The 18,543-nt window shown below is 41.2% G+C and overlaps 1 protein-coding gene across 2 annotated transcripts in view; it reads right to left on the bottom strand.

The window, feature by feature from the left end:
* The window catches only part of DPP6 (dipeptidyl peptidase like 6), a 612,774-nt gene that overhangs the window by 511,908 nt on the left and 82,323 nt on the right, over positions 1-18,543 (bottom strand). Inside the window, exon 2 of one of the 2 annotated variants that reach the window (XM_074986299.1) lies at positions 9,695-9,719. The exons of the other annotated variant lie outside the window; for it this stretch is intronic. Coding sequence (XP_074842400.1) covers positions 9,695-9,719 — 25 coding nt within the window. The remainder of the gene's footprint in view (positions 1-9,694; positions 9,720-18,543) is intronic. 2 annotated transcript variants of the gene reach the window in all.

The raw sequence follows: 18,543 nt of genomic DNA on the forward strand, positions 1-18,543 counted from the left end.
GCTCACCTGAAAGGGGGAGGTTACCAGTACACAGAAGAGGATGACCCACCCCCCAGCTCCCAGTAAATGTTTCTTTGTGCAATGTACTCGAGCAGCTGGAATGCTGGTGGGCTCTCTCTATTACTAGAATTCATACCTGTGGACCTATGTTTAATTTAGTAGTGAAAGGATACTTAATTATGGAGCTCCCTCTTCTCCCTTTGAAGAACTTCTTCCCCTGAACCACCTGATGTGAGTCACTGATGGAAACAATATTGGAAGCAGTAGAACATTAGCTTATGATATTCCAATCTGGTGAGTCCTATACTAATATTTACAACAATTTACAGAGGCAGGGACCACAAATCCCAACCTAGGGAATTTTGCTAAAACGAAAAGATTTTTTTTCTGTGTTGCAAACAGTGGATTTTGCATCACTGTATTTCAGAGAACAACTAGGGTGAAACATTTCAAACTTGCAAATCTAAAGTTAGGCTCCTAAAAAGAATTTTAGTTTCCCAAATAAAAGGAGGCTGATTTTCACAGCTGAGCACCCACAGCTCCTATCACCTTCATTTATCATTGACCCAATCACTCAACATCTCTGTCGCCCTGTTTCCTTATCTGTAAAACAGCATTCATTAGTAAAAAGGATAAAAGGAAAAGATTTTTTTTCAATCAGTTTCATATGCGCTGTCTGAGGAAGTTTGCCCATGTGAATAGGTGGGACAAAATTCCTAACACAAAGGTTCTTAAGCTGTGTAGTGCCATGGGCATGGAAGCAATGCTTATGAACAGCTTCAATGGATTGGTCATGTGATGAGGATGGTTGACACATGGATACCAAAGATGGTCTTCTATGGCCAGCTTGCTTATAGGAAGTGCTCTATCTTAAAGGCTAACATGAAGTCATCCAGATATCTCCCAGTGATCTTGAAACTCTAGTCCAGGACAGACTGTCTTGGCAGCAGACCACTATACAGTCTCTTAATTGCTTTGAGAGTCAGCATATCTAGGTGTTACAGGAAAAGCATCAGATCTGAAAAGAACGGACAACTCCTGCAGTTGGCTGCCTTTTTATGGGACATCTGTAATCAACTTAGCCAATCCAGAATTGCTTTAGTTGCTCGCCAACGGCACCTTAGAACACAAGAATGGCCATATTGGGTCAGACCAAAGGTCCATCCAGCCCAGTATCCCACCTGCCGACAGTGGCCAATGCCAGCTGCCCCAGAGAAGGAGAACAGAAGACAATGATCAAGTGATTTATCTCCTGCCATCCATCTCCTGCCCTTGTACCGAAGGCTAGGGCACCATACTTCACCCCTGGCTAATAGCCATTTATGGACCTAACCTGCAAAAATTTATCAAGCTCTTTTTTAAACCCTAATAGAGTCCTGGCCTTCACAGCCTCCTCCGGCAAGGAGTTCCACAGGTTGACTGTGCGCTGTGTGAAGAAAAATTTCCTTTTATTAGTTTTGAACCTACTACCCATCAATTTCATTTGGTGTCCCCTAGTTCTTGTATTATGGGAAAAGGTAAATCATTTTTCTATATTCACTTTCTCCACACCATTCATGATTTCATATACCTCTATCATATCGCCCCTCAATCGCCTCTTTTCCAGACTGAAAAGTCCCAGTCTCTCTAGCCTCTCCCCATATGGGACCCGTTCCAAACCCCTAATCATCTTGGTCGCCCTTTTCTGAACCTTTTCTAATGCCAATATATCTTTTTTGAGGTGAGGAGACCACATCTGCACGCAGTACTCAAGATGTGGGCGTACCATAGCTTTATATAGGGGAAGTATGATATCTTTTGTCTTATTATCTATCCCTTTTTTAATAATTCCTAACATCCTATTTCCTTTACTAACTGCCGCTGCACACTGCGTGGATGTCTTCAGAGAACTATCCACTATAACTCCAAGATCCCTTTCCTGATCTGTCATAGCTAAATTTGACCCCATCATGTTGTGCGTGTAATTTGGGTTATTTTTTCCAATGTGCATCACCTTACACTTACCCACATTAAATTTCATTTGCCATTTTGCTGCCCAATCACTCAGTTTGCTGAGATCTTTTTGTAGTTCTTCACAATCCCTTTTGCTTTTGACTGTCCTGAACAACTTGGTGTCATCTGCAAACTTTGCCACGTCACTGCTCACCTCATTTTCTAGATCATTGATGAACAAGTTGAACAGGATCGGTCCCAGGACTGACCCCTGGGGAACACCACTAGTTACCCCCCTCCATTGTGAAAAATTTACCATTTATTCCAACCCTTTGTTTTCTGTCTTTTAACCAATTCCCGATCCATGAAAGGATCTTTCCTCCTATCCCATGACCGCCTAATTTACATAAAAGCCTTTGGTGTGGGACCGTGTCAAAGGCTTTCTGGAAATCTAGGTATATTATGTCCACTGGGTGCCCCTTGTCCGCATGTTTATTAACCCCTTCAAAGAATTCTAATAGATTAGTTAGACACGACTTCCCTCTGCAGAAACCATGCTGACTTTTGCCCAACAATTCATGCTCTTCTACGTGCCTTGCAATTTTATTCTTTACTATTGTTTCTACTAATTTGCCTGGTACTGATGTTAGACTTATCGGTCTATAATTGCCGGGGTCTCCTCTAGAGCCTTTTTTCAATATTGGCGTTATATTGGCCATCTTCCAGTCATTGGGTACCGAAGCAGATTTAAAGGATAGGTTACAAACCACTGTTAATAACTCCGCAATTTCACATTTGAGTTCTTTCAGAACCCTTGGGTGAATACCGTCTGGTCCTGGAGACTTGTTACTATTCAGCTTATCAATTAACTCCAAAACCTCCTCTAATGTCACTTCAATCTGAGTGAGTTCCTCAGATTTGTCACCTAAAAAGGCTGGCTCAGATTTAGGAACCTCTGTAACATCCTCAGCCGTGAAGACTGAAGCAAAGAAATCATTTAATCACTCCGCAATGGCACTGTCTTCCTTGATTGCTCCTTTTATATCTTTATCGTCCAAGGGCCCCACTGCTTTTTTAGCAGGCTTCCTGCTTCCAATGTATTTAAAACACATTTTACTATCATTTTTTGAATTTTTGGCTAGCTGTTCCTCAAAATCTTTTTTGGCTTTTCTCACTACATTATGACACTTAATTTGGGAGTGTTTGTGTTCCTTTCCATTTTCCTCGCTAGGATTTGACTTCCACTTTTTAAAAGCTGCCCTTTTCTCTCTCACTGCCTTTTTAACATGGCTGTTAAGCCATGGTGGTTCTTTGTTAGGTCTCTTACTGTGTTTTTTTATTTGGGGTATACATTTAAGTTGGGCCTCTAGTATGGTGTCTTTAAACAGTTTCCATGCAGCTGCCAGGGATTTAAGTTTAGTTACTCTACCTTTTAGTTTCTGTTTAACTAGCTTCCTCATTTTAATGTAATTCCCCTTTTTGAAATTAAATGCCGGAGTGTTTGACCGCTGCGGTGTTCTTCCCAACACAGGAATATTAAGAGTTATTATATTGTGGTCACTATTTCCAAGCGGTCCAGTAACAGTTACATCTTGGACCAGATCCTGTGTTCCAGTCAGGACTAGATCGAGAATTGACTCTCCCCTTGTGGGTTCCTGTACTAGCTGCTCCAAGAAGCAGTCATTTAAGGCATTAAGAAATTTAATCTCTCAATCCCGTCCTGAGGTGACATGTACCCAATCAATATGGGGATAATTCAAATCTCCTATTATTACTGTGTTTTTTTACTTTGATAGCCTCTCTAATCTCCCTTAACATTTCAGCATCACTATCACTGTCCTGGTTAGGTGGTCGGTAATATATTCCTAATGCCATATTCATATTAGAGGAATGAATTGTTATCCATAATGATTCTATGGAACGTTTTGATTCCTTTATGATTTCTGCTTCATTTGATCCATCAATCAACAGCTCGTTCCAAGCAAGCAAGTAGAAGAGCATTGCAAGGCTAAATTTCCCTCACTTTTCTTAGGTTCCTCAGGTGGGATAATGTTATCTAAAAGAAATATTTTGTTAATGCAATGTTTTATTATTCCATCCAGCATCCCATAAGGTGTCGAGGGGTTCTCTGGTAAGCCCCAGTCATGACTGTTGATGCTTGGAGGAGGAGCTGAGGAGAGAACAGAACATATTACAGAAATGGGTGTAGGCCTATGTTTTCAATAACAGCTGGGACCCTGCCTGAGTACAGGGCTTCTTTCCACTGTCTCAAGGTGGGACCTAAAAACTGAAGTACTGAAAATTTAAGTCATAGCTTCCCAGTCTGCTTGGAGCAGAGGAAATATACCAGCAGCACCCACATATCAGGCTCCCTCCCTACTTAAAAAAATCATTGAACAGCAAGGTTAATGGCATTTGATGCAAGAGGAAGATAATTTCATAGCCCCAGCATTCTGCTCTAATGAAACCTGCAGTTTCCAATATGCCTCTCCATCTCCATCATGTACATCTGTTTATAAATCTTCCTGATAGCATGCTGTGCAAAATTATCTGGGTCATATAATCCAGTAGTTGTTCAGTACTTACATTAATGTATTGATTCTAAACAAAGTGGAACAGAAATATGAACAAAAGGATACCATGATTAAAGTACTGAAGCGGTTAGATGGGAGGCTTTGTAAGCATTTTAGAGATTAGTATGTAATAAATTATTAGTTCCTTTAGAGCTCAGGATCTGGCTAAGGAAACTAAATCATAAAATTGGATCATTAGCCTTTGGCAAACTGCCTCCGTTTTTGGTAGTACAACCCTGCTACAAGTCATGAAATTGTATGAACTGAAAAAAGACCAAAACCCCCAAAACAAAGGTACCTAATTTTGTCCCATTAGTTGTCATGAGTTGAAGAAGGCCTGAGAACAGCATAAAAATAGATTTCTTTTTCTGCCAACTAATATTATTGAAAGCTAAATGAGGATCCCTGTAACTTTTACAGGAAAATATTACACTAAATCATTATGATCATCTCAGTTTGGCATATGACATGCTTTTCAGCCCTTTGAAATTATATGCCAAGAGCGTATTCAGAACCATACCGGGCAACTGCTAAGCTCATTTTTGGTCTCGTTTGGTCCCCCTTAACTTGAGCTGGGTTATAGAACTGGTTACTCTTGTATTACTTCTTAAATACAGTTTGTTACATACTTACTTTGCAAGGGGCTTGACAATGCCATTAAGGCTCATGGCTTACAAAGGCACAGTACAAAGCTGCATACTCTACACAGAGATGGGAGAAAGACGGTATCTACAGAAGCACAACACCTCTATGTGATCTCTGCTGTGCACAGGGAGCAGGCAGACAGCACAGCATCAAAAGCTGTTTCTGAAAGTCTCCCTGACACCTTGTGCAAAGAGCTCAGAGTATAGGGATAGGGGAAAGGCTCTTTCAACCCACCCTGTACATCCATGTGAATGACAGCAATGCTAGGACAGCTGGAGCAGAGATAGATAGCACTGCTGCAGCTTGCTCAAATTGGGCTTCATGTTGTTTTCTTGCCATCAGGTCTCTTCAATGGAACCAATTTACATTTTCCAGAATTTTCCTTCTGCCTCACAGTAGAAGGTGATCGCATTACACCCAGTCTTGTGAGGGTGCCTGCAAAAAGACAGCACTGAGCAAGGGAATAGCAGTCAAAAGACTTAACATTTCTCTGCTGTGAACTGCGCCTCGTAGATCTTTCCAGTTTAATCTGACCTGAATGTCAAGTGACAGTACTCTGCACTGAATGGAATATTTTGACAAAATTCTTGTTGATTATCTACACAAATGGACTGAGGTAAAGGAAACAGCACTTTCGAGACATATCCCACTTTTTACAATACGCTCATCTCCATCGAGAGCTGGAATTACGTATTCCATTCTTCCACCTCTAGTCACAGAATCATAAAAGATTAGGGTTGGAAGAGACTTCCAGAGGTCTAGTCCAACCCCCTGCTAAAAAGCAAAAAGCAGAACCAACCCCAAATAAAGCATCTCAACCAGGGCTTTGTCAAGCCTGGCTTTAAAAACCTCTAAGGATGGAGATTTCACCACTTCCCTAAGCAACGCATGCCAATGCTTCACCACCCTCCTAATGAAATAGGTTTTTTTTCTTAATGTTCAATCCAGACCTCCCACACTGCAATTTGAGACCATTGCTTCTTGTTCTGTCATCTGCCACCATTGAGAAGACCCTGACTCCTTCACCTTTGGATTCCCCCTTCAAGTAGTTGAAGGCTGGGATCAAATCTCCGCTCATTCTTCTCTTTTCAAATTAAATAAGCCCAGTTTTCTCAACCTCTCCTCAAAAGTCAGTTGTCCAACCCCCTAATTAATTTCATTGCCCTCTGCTGCACTCACTCCAATTTGTACACATCCCTTCCGTAGTAAGGAGTCCAAAACTAGATGCAATAATCCAGATGTGGCTTTACTAGTACTGAATACAATGGAACAATCACTTCCTTAGATCTGCTGGCAGTGCTGCTATTAATGCAGACCCGTATGCAGTCAGCCTTCTTGGCTACAAGGGCACATTACGGGCTTGTATCCATCTTCTCATTCACTATAATCCCTGGTCCCTTTCCACCAAACTGCCTCTTAGCCAGTTGATTCCCAGCCTGGAGCAGAGCTTGGGATTCCTGCATCTTAAGTGCAGGCTTCCTCATTTGTCCTTTTTGAACCTCAACAGATTTCTTTTGGCCCAATCCCCCAATTTGTCTAGGTCACTCTGGATTCTAACCCTACTATCCCCCATTATCTCTCTCTCCTCCCAGCTTAGTGCCACCCCCACACTTGCTGAGGGAGCAATCCATCCCCTCATGCAGATCATCAACTGCTGTTCCCATTCTGAAAGTAAGTTGAATCATGGGAGAAGAGGAAAGTGTAGTCAGAGACTAACATTAAAGGTATATAGACAGCTTCTCAAATGTATGCTTTTGGCCTGTGAAAACTAAGAGATATGTAAAGGAAAGATTGGAAGCAAGGGATGTTTGGAACAAGGCTGACAGCAAATAGAGCATTGACGGTCTTGTGAAATTCAGGAAACATGACTCAATTCCTGCCTTTGCCACAAATGTCTTTATGACCTTGGATAAGTCACTTACCCGCTTTGGCCTCCATTTGCCATCTGTCCAATGAGGATAGTAAGTCAGATCAACTTCACAGGCTTACTGTGAGGGAAAATTCCTTCATAATTGTAAGGTGTTCAAGTATTACAGTAAAGGGAGCCACATAATTCAACAGATATGCAAGTCTTATAAGGCAGAGAGTAACATATGTAGAAGAAATAGCAATGTTTATGTCCCTGTCTAGTCCTAGAATTTATAGAGTTTTAAGCAGACTACATTAGAACAGCAGTGGTTTTCAGGACCTTGCGGGCAGTGAATAGTTGGGAACGCTGAAGGGGCTGGCCCCTTCCACTGGCCCCTTCCACTTCCCCTCCCTGCTCAAAGCTGCAGTGCTTTAGAAGCTGCTAAGTTTTAGTTGGGGATATAGTAAAAGTCATGAACAGGTAATGGACAGTGAATTTTTATTTCCCAAGACCTATCAGTGACTTTAGTGAAAATACCCATGTTAAAATCTTCACCTTATCTATAATTCACCCGTTGAATTTCCTTTTGAACTGAATTGTCTGAGCTAAAATTAATTGCAGAGGTAGATGTTAGTCAGAGATTGGAATGTGAAAAAGATGTGAGTGACCAGTCAACTAAAACACTCAACAGTCACTGTTACAAAGCCATCTTCTAATACCATGCAGCACATAGGTATCTGATATCCCATTCTTCTTCAGTGTTTAGAGTAGGAGATAACTTTGTGGCATATTATATATCAGCCACACTTCTTTTCTTCTCTTTTCCCCTGTTGTCTTCATCAAAACCTCATTCCTCTTCAACTATAGTTACCAGTCACATTCAGTGAGTTCAAGACTATAATAAAGCTCATAGGGGACAATTCATCATTTATCCGTGGTGCTGTGCACATTCATAAAAATGTCCTTGCTCGCATAGTTGAAAAGCTCAGATAGAAATTTCTGAGTGATGAAAACTATCTTGCAAGCTGAAGCGCTTGTGCGGGTCATCCAAGTTCAAGGATCAGTTCATTAGCCAGAAAAAAAATAATCACAAGTCTTGTTTTAAAGAAATTCTGGAATAAGCCTTTAAGAAAATCATTAACTCCATTCTTCATGAAATGAATGGTGGGAGCAGAAAAGGGATGAAAGTCTAAACTGACACCCCAGAAAAGCTATGGATTATTTTCAAGTTAAAATCAGAACTATTTCATAAGCCAATTTTATCCATTTCTGTTGATTTTTACAAGCTTCTCAAAATGAATGCAATCTATTTAATATAAGAACAGAATGATTAAAAGGACTAATTACTAGCTAGCTTCTCTCTTTGAAATTCTCTGTGCACCTCTTCTCTAATATTATGGCACAAAATAGTAGGATGTCTTATTGACAACTTTAGAAAGTCCACCATGTTATCAAATAGATGAAGACCTGAACTGTAATCATCAATTTCTGAACAGAGATATACATTTTTACAGTTAGGACCTACAGCAGGGGTGGCCAAACAGTTAGAAAGGAAGAGCCAAAATAGCAGTGGATGGAGTCCAAAAAGCCATGTATTATATATTTATTTATATTTCTATTTTATGTGTCTATATATAAATATATAAAAATAATTATAGATCATATATGGATACATAAAAATATACAATACATGGCTCAATGCCCTCCTCCTCTCTCATCCCGCCAAAGCAAGGCACCCCCAGCACGAGCTCCCCACCCCACTCTAACTAAATGCCAGCAACTTACTGGAGCCGCCACAGCTGCCACACGCTTTCCCCACCAACTCTGATGAGCCACATTCAAAGGCTCAAGGAGCCATAAGTTGGCCATCCCTGACCTATAGTGGTATTCAGAGGTTCACAGACTTGTCTTACTGGATGCCCCCTTCCAGATCTACCAGCTGGCTATGTACCCTTAGCCTTCTCCTCGCTAATCACTTCTCGTGTCTTCTTAACGCCGCCTGTCTTTAGCAATCTCTCCATCTTCACTGTTATGTACAGACATAGTGCAAGGCATACAGACAACTCCTCCCTACCCCAAACAACTACGTTCTGAGCTCAGTTAGACTGAACAATCACTAGGCAGCTGAGCCTGTGCTGTACAATGGTTGGAGGTGATGGCTCTGTACGACAGCATTTCTATGTATCCGTGTTCTTGTTGTTCTATAAAACAAGGTAAATGACTTCAAGTTGTACCAAAGTTCCCAGTATTTTAAAGCCCTCTCTGAGTAGCCTATTAGGAAAGTACGATAAACTAAGTAATCAGTAAAATCCACCATTGCACAATTTCTCTCACATACCCCTCCCTTGAGATGCCTCATATATCCCCAGAAGTACACGTACCACAGATAGGGAGTCCTTGGTCTAGCTCACAGTAGGGATGTAAAATCACTTTTAATGAGTTAACCAGTAAAATGCTAGGTTTAACTGGTTAACCATTAAACATGAATGGGAAAGGGCTGGGGAGGCCACTCCAGTCTGGATGGGCTGGAATGACTCCCCTGCCACAGAGAGGACAGCTCTAGATGGGCTGGAGCACCCTGACTCCTGGCACATCTGGCCTGGCTGGACCGTCCCTGCCCACAGCACCACTGTGAGTAAGGGGATGCTCTAGCACAGCCCATGGAGCTCACATCTGCAGCAGCCTGGCCCAGAGCAGCCGCTGTCTGTGGCCGGGGGCCACTGCAGCCTGACTGGGTTGGAGTGGTCTCCCCTGTGGCCCCCACCTCTCAGGCTGCTGCAGAAAGGGGGCTGCTCTTGCCATGCTGGAGTGCCCTCCACCTGCCGTGGCCAGGCCAGGCTGGAGCAACCCCCTGCCTGTGCCAGGTGGAGGACTGCTCCAGCTCCTAGCAATTAACCATAATCAATAAGCCTCACTCATTTAGGATGAGGCTTACCAGTTACTTGGTTGAGCATTAACATCCCTAGTTCGCAGTCCATTGCTGAATCCAGGCCAGGATTTAGGGAGGTCCCGTAAGCCGTCATGTGGCAGCATGAGCTCTTAGTCTGAGAACCAGAGTGCCAGCAACGAGGATGGGACAGGGTACGTTTTTGTTCAGCAGCTCCAAGAAAGAACCACGTTTATATTTTTCACACTAGGGTTGTGTATCATGATTAGTATCAGAGGGGAAAATATGGGGTCTGACTGTAAAAGACACCAGCTGAGAGAATTAAGGGACACTTTGATCTCGCTGTGCAGGAATATCAGGCCTTTAGATTTCTTCAAAACCACAGAGCTACATACTACTGTCCCAGTTTTATGTAAATTTGATGGGAAAATGTGGCTGCCTAATGCATCTAGTTGTACAGAGAACAATAGGTCAATTTTTTCTAGCCACGAGAAGGGCCTATCTAGACCTGGTGTTTTATCATTATGCAAGTTCTTGTGTATATGTAGCACCTCCTCACGAGAGAGAGAGGTTCAATTAAATCTTCTGAATGAGTTTTTGAAAGTTTGGCAGAGGTAGCTAATTCAAGGAGGACTGCATTTGAAAATGATTTTAAGACCTCAGTGGGATTTATTTTTCATAGAAAATCGTGCTATTAAAATTCAAGATGTTACCTTCTGAGTTCCTTAGGACAGAGGATAGCCCTTGGCTCTAGACGACCAGCCAGAGATTAACTGAAACATTACTTGATCTGTCAGAAAGACCAGGGATGCTTACCCATACAGCTGTTCAATGTTTTATTCATACAGATAAAATATTTAATTCCAAGCAGTCCATTACATTTTATTTGGCTTCTGGCTCTACTGCGATTTGGCTTCTACACCCAAGGTCCAGAGACACCTTCCTCTCTGCCCCCTTTGGGGGACTAGTCATCCCAAAATAGGAATTGAAAAGTTAGGGCACTGAGGCCCCAGCTCACACACAGATTATAATAGCAGAGTTGGGAAATGGAACATAGTCTCCTGACACCTAGTCTGGTGCCTTAAGTACATCACTTTTTCATACTAAGCAAGGCCCTCTGTCACTTGCAATCCCTTTAAGTCTTAGACATCTGGAAATCTTGTGAGAGAATATTTCAAAGCAGTTAATAATCAAGTATTGTCATGAAACTTCAGTTCATTTGCTTTCCACTGCTTGTTTCATCTTTCATATGGCAGTTTTCTTGTATTTCTTATTATCCTTTTACCAACTGTTGACTTTTTCTCCCTTTTCTTAACTATATTTCCTATATGTTCAAAATCTCTTTATTCAAAGTCCCTAGAATTATCATTCACTAAAATTTGAGTGCTAACCCTCTGAGTATATTTCATTCATCCCTAAACTTATCAGTTCTTTCATTAGCTAGTTATGTGTTTGTTTCTTTTATATGTTTGGCTGTTTTCATGTTAAATCACTTGGTTTCTTGTATATTGTATGTCTACACAGCATAGCTAAATTGAAATAACAGCTGTTATTTCAAGTCAACTACCTCTGCATCTACATGATGCAACCACTTTTTCGAAATAAATTTGAAATAGCAATTGACTTGTTTTGAAATTGGTAACCCTCATTCTATGAGAAATAGTACCTATTTCAAAATAGACAATACAGCTACATCTACACTGGCTCCTCCCTTTCGAAAGGGGCATGCAAATGCAGCAGATCAAAAATACAAACTTGGAACTAATTTGCATATTAATTGCCTCATTTGCATAATGGCAGCCACTCGCTGTTTCAGAAGAGCTGCTTTAAAAATGCAAAAACAGCTATGGAGACGTTCCTTCGAAAGAAAGCCCCACTTCCAAAAACACCTTTCTTCCTGAAAAAAATTAGGATGAAGGGCTCTTTTGAAAGCAGGGCTTCCTTTTGAAGGGACCCCATGCACACAGCAGTTTTGTATTTCAAAAGCAGTTCTTTTGGAACAGCAAGTGGCTGCCATTATGCAAATGAGGTGTCAAATATGCAAATTAGCACTTCATTCACATTTTCAATCTGCTGCATATGTATGCCCCTTTTGAAAGGGAGGGACCAGTGTAGACACAGCCTGTGTGTGCAGACTATTTATTTCAAAATAGTTAACTGCTATTTCAAAAACACATTGTGTGCATAGCAGACCTATTTTGAAATAGCTATTTTGGAACAGCTTATTTCAAAATAGGGCTGCTGTGTAGACATACCTTATGTCTCATGTGTGCATTATATATATGCCATCTAATGTGCATGAATACGTATAGAGTACATACAATACAAGCATATAATTATTTTATTTCAGGTGATTTATTGGAATAGCCGTCAATCTCTTTTCTTCTGACTACCTCTTAGGAGTGATTTGAAAATGACTGACAGCCATATCATTAATGAGAGATTTCTAGAAAATTGTTTAAACCTCTGATCTGAGACAAGAAAATAAGATGTCAACAGATGTGTGAAAGTATTATCTTCATGTTTCTGTGAGTCACTATTAACTACAAGCGTGATCTTAGTTAGGTATTAACTGCACTAGCTGTTTCTCTTTTCTTGCTTGTTACTGAAGTTGCTAACAGCCTTCTCTAGATTCCATGTGGGCCCAATAGGTGTGGTAGGAGGTTTGCTGAAAGTAGTTTCTTTAAATCTCCATATTGCTTCCAGTGTTGCTATAACACACAAATTTCTCTGAATTTGGGATTCCAATGAACGTGTAATTCTACAGTGAACCCCAGGCAAAACAATCAAGATTCATCTTACGGTGCAGAAGTAATTGCATTAATTTTGCATGGTTTTGGTGCAAAACTATAAACCATCCAAATGTACACCAAAATCAGAAGAGCAATTAGAATAACTAAAGCAGAACTGTTGTCAAGAACAAGTGGCATTGCACCTGGGTCATTTCCAGGATATCAGAAGACATGGTGCATGAGGTAACATCTTTTACTGAATCAGTATGTTCCTCAGGCTTGAGAAACTGAGAGTGAGACCTGAGGAAGAGCTCTCTGGACACTCAAATACTTGTCTCTCTCCCCAGCAGAAGTTGAGCTAATAGAAGATATAACCTCATCCACTCTTTCTCTTGACATAAATAAGGAGAGCAGAATTTAACCCTACTCAGCTATATAGCTTTGGAAAACAATGTTAAGGGGAACTGAGTGATCATGCGCATGTATTTTGAGGAGGAAGAATACTGAGTTCGAACGGTAACTATGAACTAGGGCTGGGGTCAGGAACCAAAATGGCAAGAAGAGCCCCCCCCCTTTTTTTTTTAATTCAGTAAAAAACCTCAGTAATTCAAGAGCTGCAATGCACATGGATATGAGATGGTCCTTAATAATATCAAACTACACTTTTTGTAACCCTTATTATCAGCACACACAATGATTTGTAATGGGATACGTGTTTCCAGCAGGATGGTCACCATTTACTGAAAATAATCAGGAGGGTTTGTTTGCTTTTTCGTTTGTTTTACTTTACAATGATAGCACAGCCTCAGTAGCCACAAAAAAGTCCTTAAAGAGCTGCAGGTTGCAGACCCCTGAACTAGGGGATCTAAATGATCTTTTCCATCTCTAGTTCAAAGTCTACAAATGATTGATGCTTCTGGAAAAATATTGTTACAGAATGTACAATAAATTCACTAAGATCTCATGCAGTATTTTTGTTAATTACTGGAGGTTGTGACTGTAATTATACTACACTGTTTATTTCATTGCTGGTGCCTCATTTTCTAACAGGTCAGCTCCTAATTCAATTGAGCCAACATCCACCCATAATTCATTTACTTTTTAAAATTTGTATATTTTAATGCTAGAGATTTGTAAGCAGCCTTTTTTGCTCAAATAGGTTTTAGATTTGCATATATTCTACAAATGCAGCAGTATGTAGTATTATAATATTTGCTTCCCCACATATTACAGTTAGAAGTTTGGTTTTCAATGACTGTTGAGCGGGGTTTCTGATTCTATTTACTCCTTTTGAGTTGATACATACTTTGCCCCATTTTCTTCACACCTGCATAACTTGCGTTCACCAGGCAAGGCTCCCAAAGATGGTCATATATTGTCCGTGAGCTGCAGGGATAGAAGGAGCTGGGGCAGATTATGTAGGAAAGTCGTCGGAGTTTTCAGGGACATAAAGAGAAACAGGATGTTACAAAGACAGTGGAAGGAGACGAATATATGGATAATCTGGATAGGCAACAGTACAGTCTACTATTCTGGGAGTTAAGAAACTTGGATTAAATTCCTACCGCTGCCACAAACTTGCCTTGTGAGCCTAGACAATGCACTTAACCATACTTCCTCATTTGTGAAAGGAGCAATAATTAATAATCCTTCCCTATCTCACAAGGGTCCGGGGTGGGGCGGGGCAGGGTTGGAAGACAGATGAACAGCACATTGAGATGCTTGGATGAAAAGCACGATAAGATGCTAAAACACAGAATTCTCAATGCCCACATAGCAATTTCCATCTGCAGTATTCTGAATAAATACTAATTACAGAAATGAAATATATTCCTGTTATAATTATTGTAAGCTTCAGAAAAGTATCCATACTTTCAAACACTTAACCCAGCTGAACCCCCTGAACTCTTTTCAATATTAATGTTTTCCTATTTTACCACTAGTGCTTTCCAAGAATCCATCAGCTCAGGAGAGTTGAGAGTAAATAACTAAGCCAGATGCCTCCCAAACATTCAGCATTTACCTGCTGGATCAGATTTAAACAAAATACTGCTGCAACAGCCTGGAGAGCTCAAGAGCTTAAACTTCAAAACTTGAAATTCTAAAGTCTCTCATCTGTACTTACACAGCATCCGCAGTTTTTCTTCAGCTAATTTGACACAGTACTTTGCAGTGATTCCTCATTTGAGTTCTTGCATAGCATAGAAGATATGAAATTTGACTGACCCCATGGCTCTCATTACTTTATTATCTTTTATAGCAATAGCAGATTTACACTGCATTCTTTTTTTAGAAGGATTGTTAGTTACCATGACAATACAAAATTCTTGTCATTCTGTATTGTAAATATTCTCCCATTTGTTCTGTCTCATTTTCATTTCATGCATTCTTCCAAAGTTACCTGTACAGCATATACTGATGTCTAAAAGTAGGATCTTCTGTGTTGTGCAAAATAATTTGCGAAATTATGTTGTAGTAAAAAAAGTGGATCTTTTAAAGTAGCATTGCAGAGTTTCATACCGTCAGTCCAGGACTGCTCTCAAGATCACTGAAATCAATGAAAACCTTTCCATAACGGTCAATGATTCTGCAGTCAGTAAATAATAACAAAATAGAATGCAGGCAATTGTGTGCATTCTGCCACATATTCACCTTTCTTAGCTATATTGGCTGTGCACATTTAAGGGTAGTGTAGACTTTTTCTTGGCCAGGAAGGTCTGCAGTTAAGAGATACAATAGTAGTTACTAGGACTAACTGAAAATTTTCCAAAGAAAATTGACAGAAAATTGAGTTAACTGATTGAATTAACTGGCTTGATTTTCCCCCCCCCACACAAAAAAAGTATATTCTACAAACAAATTTGATTTTTCATTGAGAAAACATTAGTAAACAATGCAGCTTCAGGTCACTCTTCTTTTGTATTTACAAGGTACAAGAATGGAACTCTGCTTTTATTCACTCCAATTTTCAGCAGTTTATTTAGAAGTTTAACTATTGCAGAGGCTTTAGCTACATTATTTTCTTTCCCCCAACACCTTGGACACCATGCTGTGCTTCCAAAAGGAAGACTCTGCACAGAGTTCTTGTGAATTCAAAAGCCTTAGCCAAAATCCTATCTGTTTTCTTTTGCACTCAGATGTCATCTCTCTCTCTGCCAAGAGGCAGCACTTTAAGCAAAGGGTTCCGATTCCAAGTGCTAAGAATAACCTGAATTTAACGTTAGCTCCCATTTTGTACTATTGGCGTAAAGAAGCAAAAATTTATCTATTTTACTAAGAGATAATTATACTCTTCAAATAGGTTGGTGGTAAAATGAATCAAATCTGAGTTCTAGCATACTTCATAAATTCGTTAGTATCTAAGGTGCCACAGGACTGCTTGCTGTTTCTAAAGATACAGACTAACCTGGGTAACCCTCTGAGGCTTTATAAAACTGATACATTTTGCTCCTGCAAACACACATATGGGTAATGTTGTTCAGATGAACAGTCCCATTGATTGCAGGCCTGGGATAGTAATACTGTCTTGGTAAACAAAGTGGATTGCTCTCCAGCCCACAAGCCTATATTGGAGTTATGCCTCAACTCTCTCACTAAGTAAAACCACCACTGAGAACAATGGTTACTGTGCCAGAGTCAGGAGTTCAGTATTTAAACCACCATACACATAAACAGTTGCTGTACTCTGAAAGTGCAGTTTTAGAATCTATGAGAATTTTAGTTGTTCAAATGGCAGTTTACAAAAGCATTGTACTCCACTGTGACAAACAACAGCTTATAGTCCAAACCTGTATTTAAAGCTTCAGAGGGTGTACAAATCCACCTGCCCGACTCAAAGAGGCAAAAAATTATTTGAAATCATCTGTTTACTTATACACTACCTTTCGCCAGACTCCACCTTCAGCAGATATCAGAGAAAGGGGCATGGCAATGTTACACTGCCTAACTTCCACCTGTCCACATCAAGACAACAGAAAACACCTTGGCTCCTGGCTGAGCTCAAAACTCCAAGGCTGAGGGAACACTTGTGGAGCTGAAAAAAATCCTAAAAAGCACAACAAAGATGCAGGAGAGAAGATGAACAAAACTGCTCTAGCAATGATTACTCATCAATAAGACTTCATTGATTCTCCTAACGATACTTCATTCAGTTTGGCCATGTGATTTCTACTTCCACAGCTTCCCTCAAGGGTCAATCAGTAAAGGTGCCCAGTGTCTCCTGAGACCCTCATCTCTCATTGAAGTCCATGTTCATCACCTCACAGGATTGATCCCTAAGTAATTTGAGGCAGGAGACTGAGCATCACACTGCGATCTACTGCTACTGAATTTAGTTCAGGGTGTGCTGTTTTGTTTTCACCTGAGTCAACCATGTCTAAGAAGATCTCAAGAACATGACAGAATACAGAAGGTCAAATGGTTGCTGTTTCCTACATTTGTCCCAGAGGAGAGCCACACCTCCCTGTTCCCTGTATTTCAATACATGCTTTTGAAACCTATTGATATTAGCAGGAAAAGGCCTACTAAAAATGGAAAGGAATAATTTTAGGCCTGCCAAGTTTCCATCTGCTTACAACAGAATAGCCCTGCCCCACCCCCTGCCCCACTGCTTCCCCTGAGGCCACGGCCTGCTTACACGCACCCCCCCAGCCCCCATCCTGTCGCTCACTCTGCTGTCCTCTGGGACTCACCTGATGCCTGCAGAGCCTATCCAGCCAGGATATAGGGGCAAGGGGGTGATCACTGCAAAAAGGAGTGTGTTTTCATTGCAAGGAGCCAGGACCCAGACAGAGCAGAAGTCTGTCCCCGGAGCAAGGGACTAGGGTGAGGAGAGACTGGTCTCCAAAGTGATGAGTTAGGGACAGGGCAATTCAGGCACAGTAGGAGCCAGTCCCCCAGAGCAATAGGCTGAGGCAGGAAGGGGTCTGGGGCTGGAGGCAGGGCCAGGGCAATGGGGCAGAGGGGGTTGTTCCCCAAAGCAAGCAGTTATGACAGAGAGGGGCTGGTCCAATGCTGAGGGGCTAGGGACAGGTATAGGGGAATAGCAGGGACTGGTCCCCAAAGCAAGGGGCCAGGGCATCTGGGACATGGCAGGGGTGGGGTTGGTCCCTGGAGCAAGACACCAGGCAGAGAGAGATTGATCCCCATACTGAGGGGCTGCACTAGGGGCAGGGCAATTGGGCCACAGCAGTGCAGAAAGGGGTGGACAGGATCCCCCACCAGGCAGCAGCATCTATGTCTTGGAGCCCAGTCCAGCAGCCATCCACTGCTCTCTGTCCCATCAGGTGCCAGCAACTGAGCAGAGGGGGGCTGCTCCATGTGGCTACAGCCACAGCTGATGCTCTTTACCCTACCCCCTTGTGGCACACGCTGGTTACTGCAGACAACTGGATTTTAAGCATCTGGTCAGGGCCACTGTTCGATTCCATTTACAACTGGATGTTCTGATTGAAAATCAGGTACCTGGCAACCCTAAATCATTTGCTAAAGAATAATAATTACTATTACTTAAAAACCCTGAGGCTGGAACCCATTGCTCTAGCTGCTGTACAAACATATTAAGAGAGATCCTCCATTCATCTCAACGGATTGTTAAGTCTGAAACATAAAGACAACATTGGAAACGTCAACTTAATTAACTATTTCACTGCTGATCACTTCAGCAGAAAAATGTAACAAATGCACTAATCCTATGATCCCAAAATGCCTCTCATATCTTTCTGATGTCCAAAGCCCCAATTGTCTCTGACCAAAATTTTCATCTTCCGCTCTGCCAGCTTCAGTAAGGAATTCATGAACTGGAAAAGAAAAAAGAAAAAAAAAAAAAGAAACCCTGTGCTATGTTAAAAATAGAAAGGAAAGGAACAGTAGATGCTATTTTATATAAAATTCCTGCATTAATTATAGTCTTCCTTTGCATATTTA

The sequence above is a fragment of the Carettochelys insculpta genome, chromosome 2, assembly GCF_033958435.1.
Source record: "Carettochelys insculpta isolate YL-2023 chromosome 2, ASM3395843v1, whole genome shotgun sequence".
NCBI lineage: Eukaryota > Metazoa > Chordata > Testudines > Carettochelyidae > Carettochelys > Carettochelys insculpta.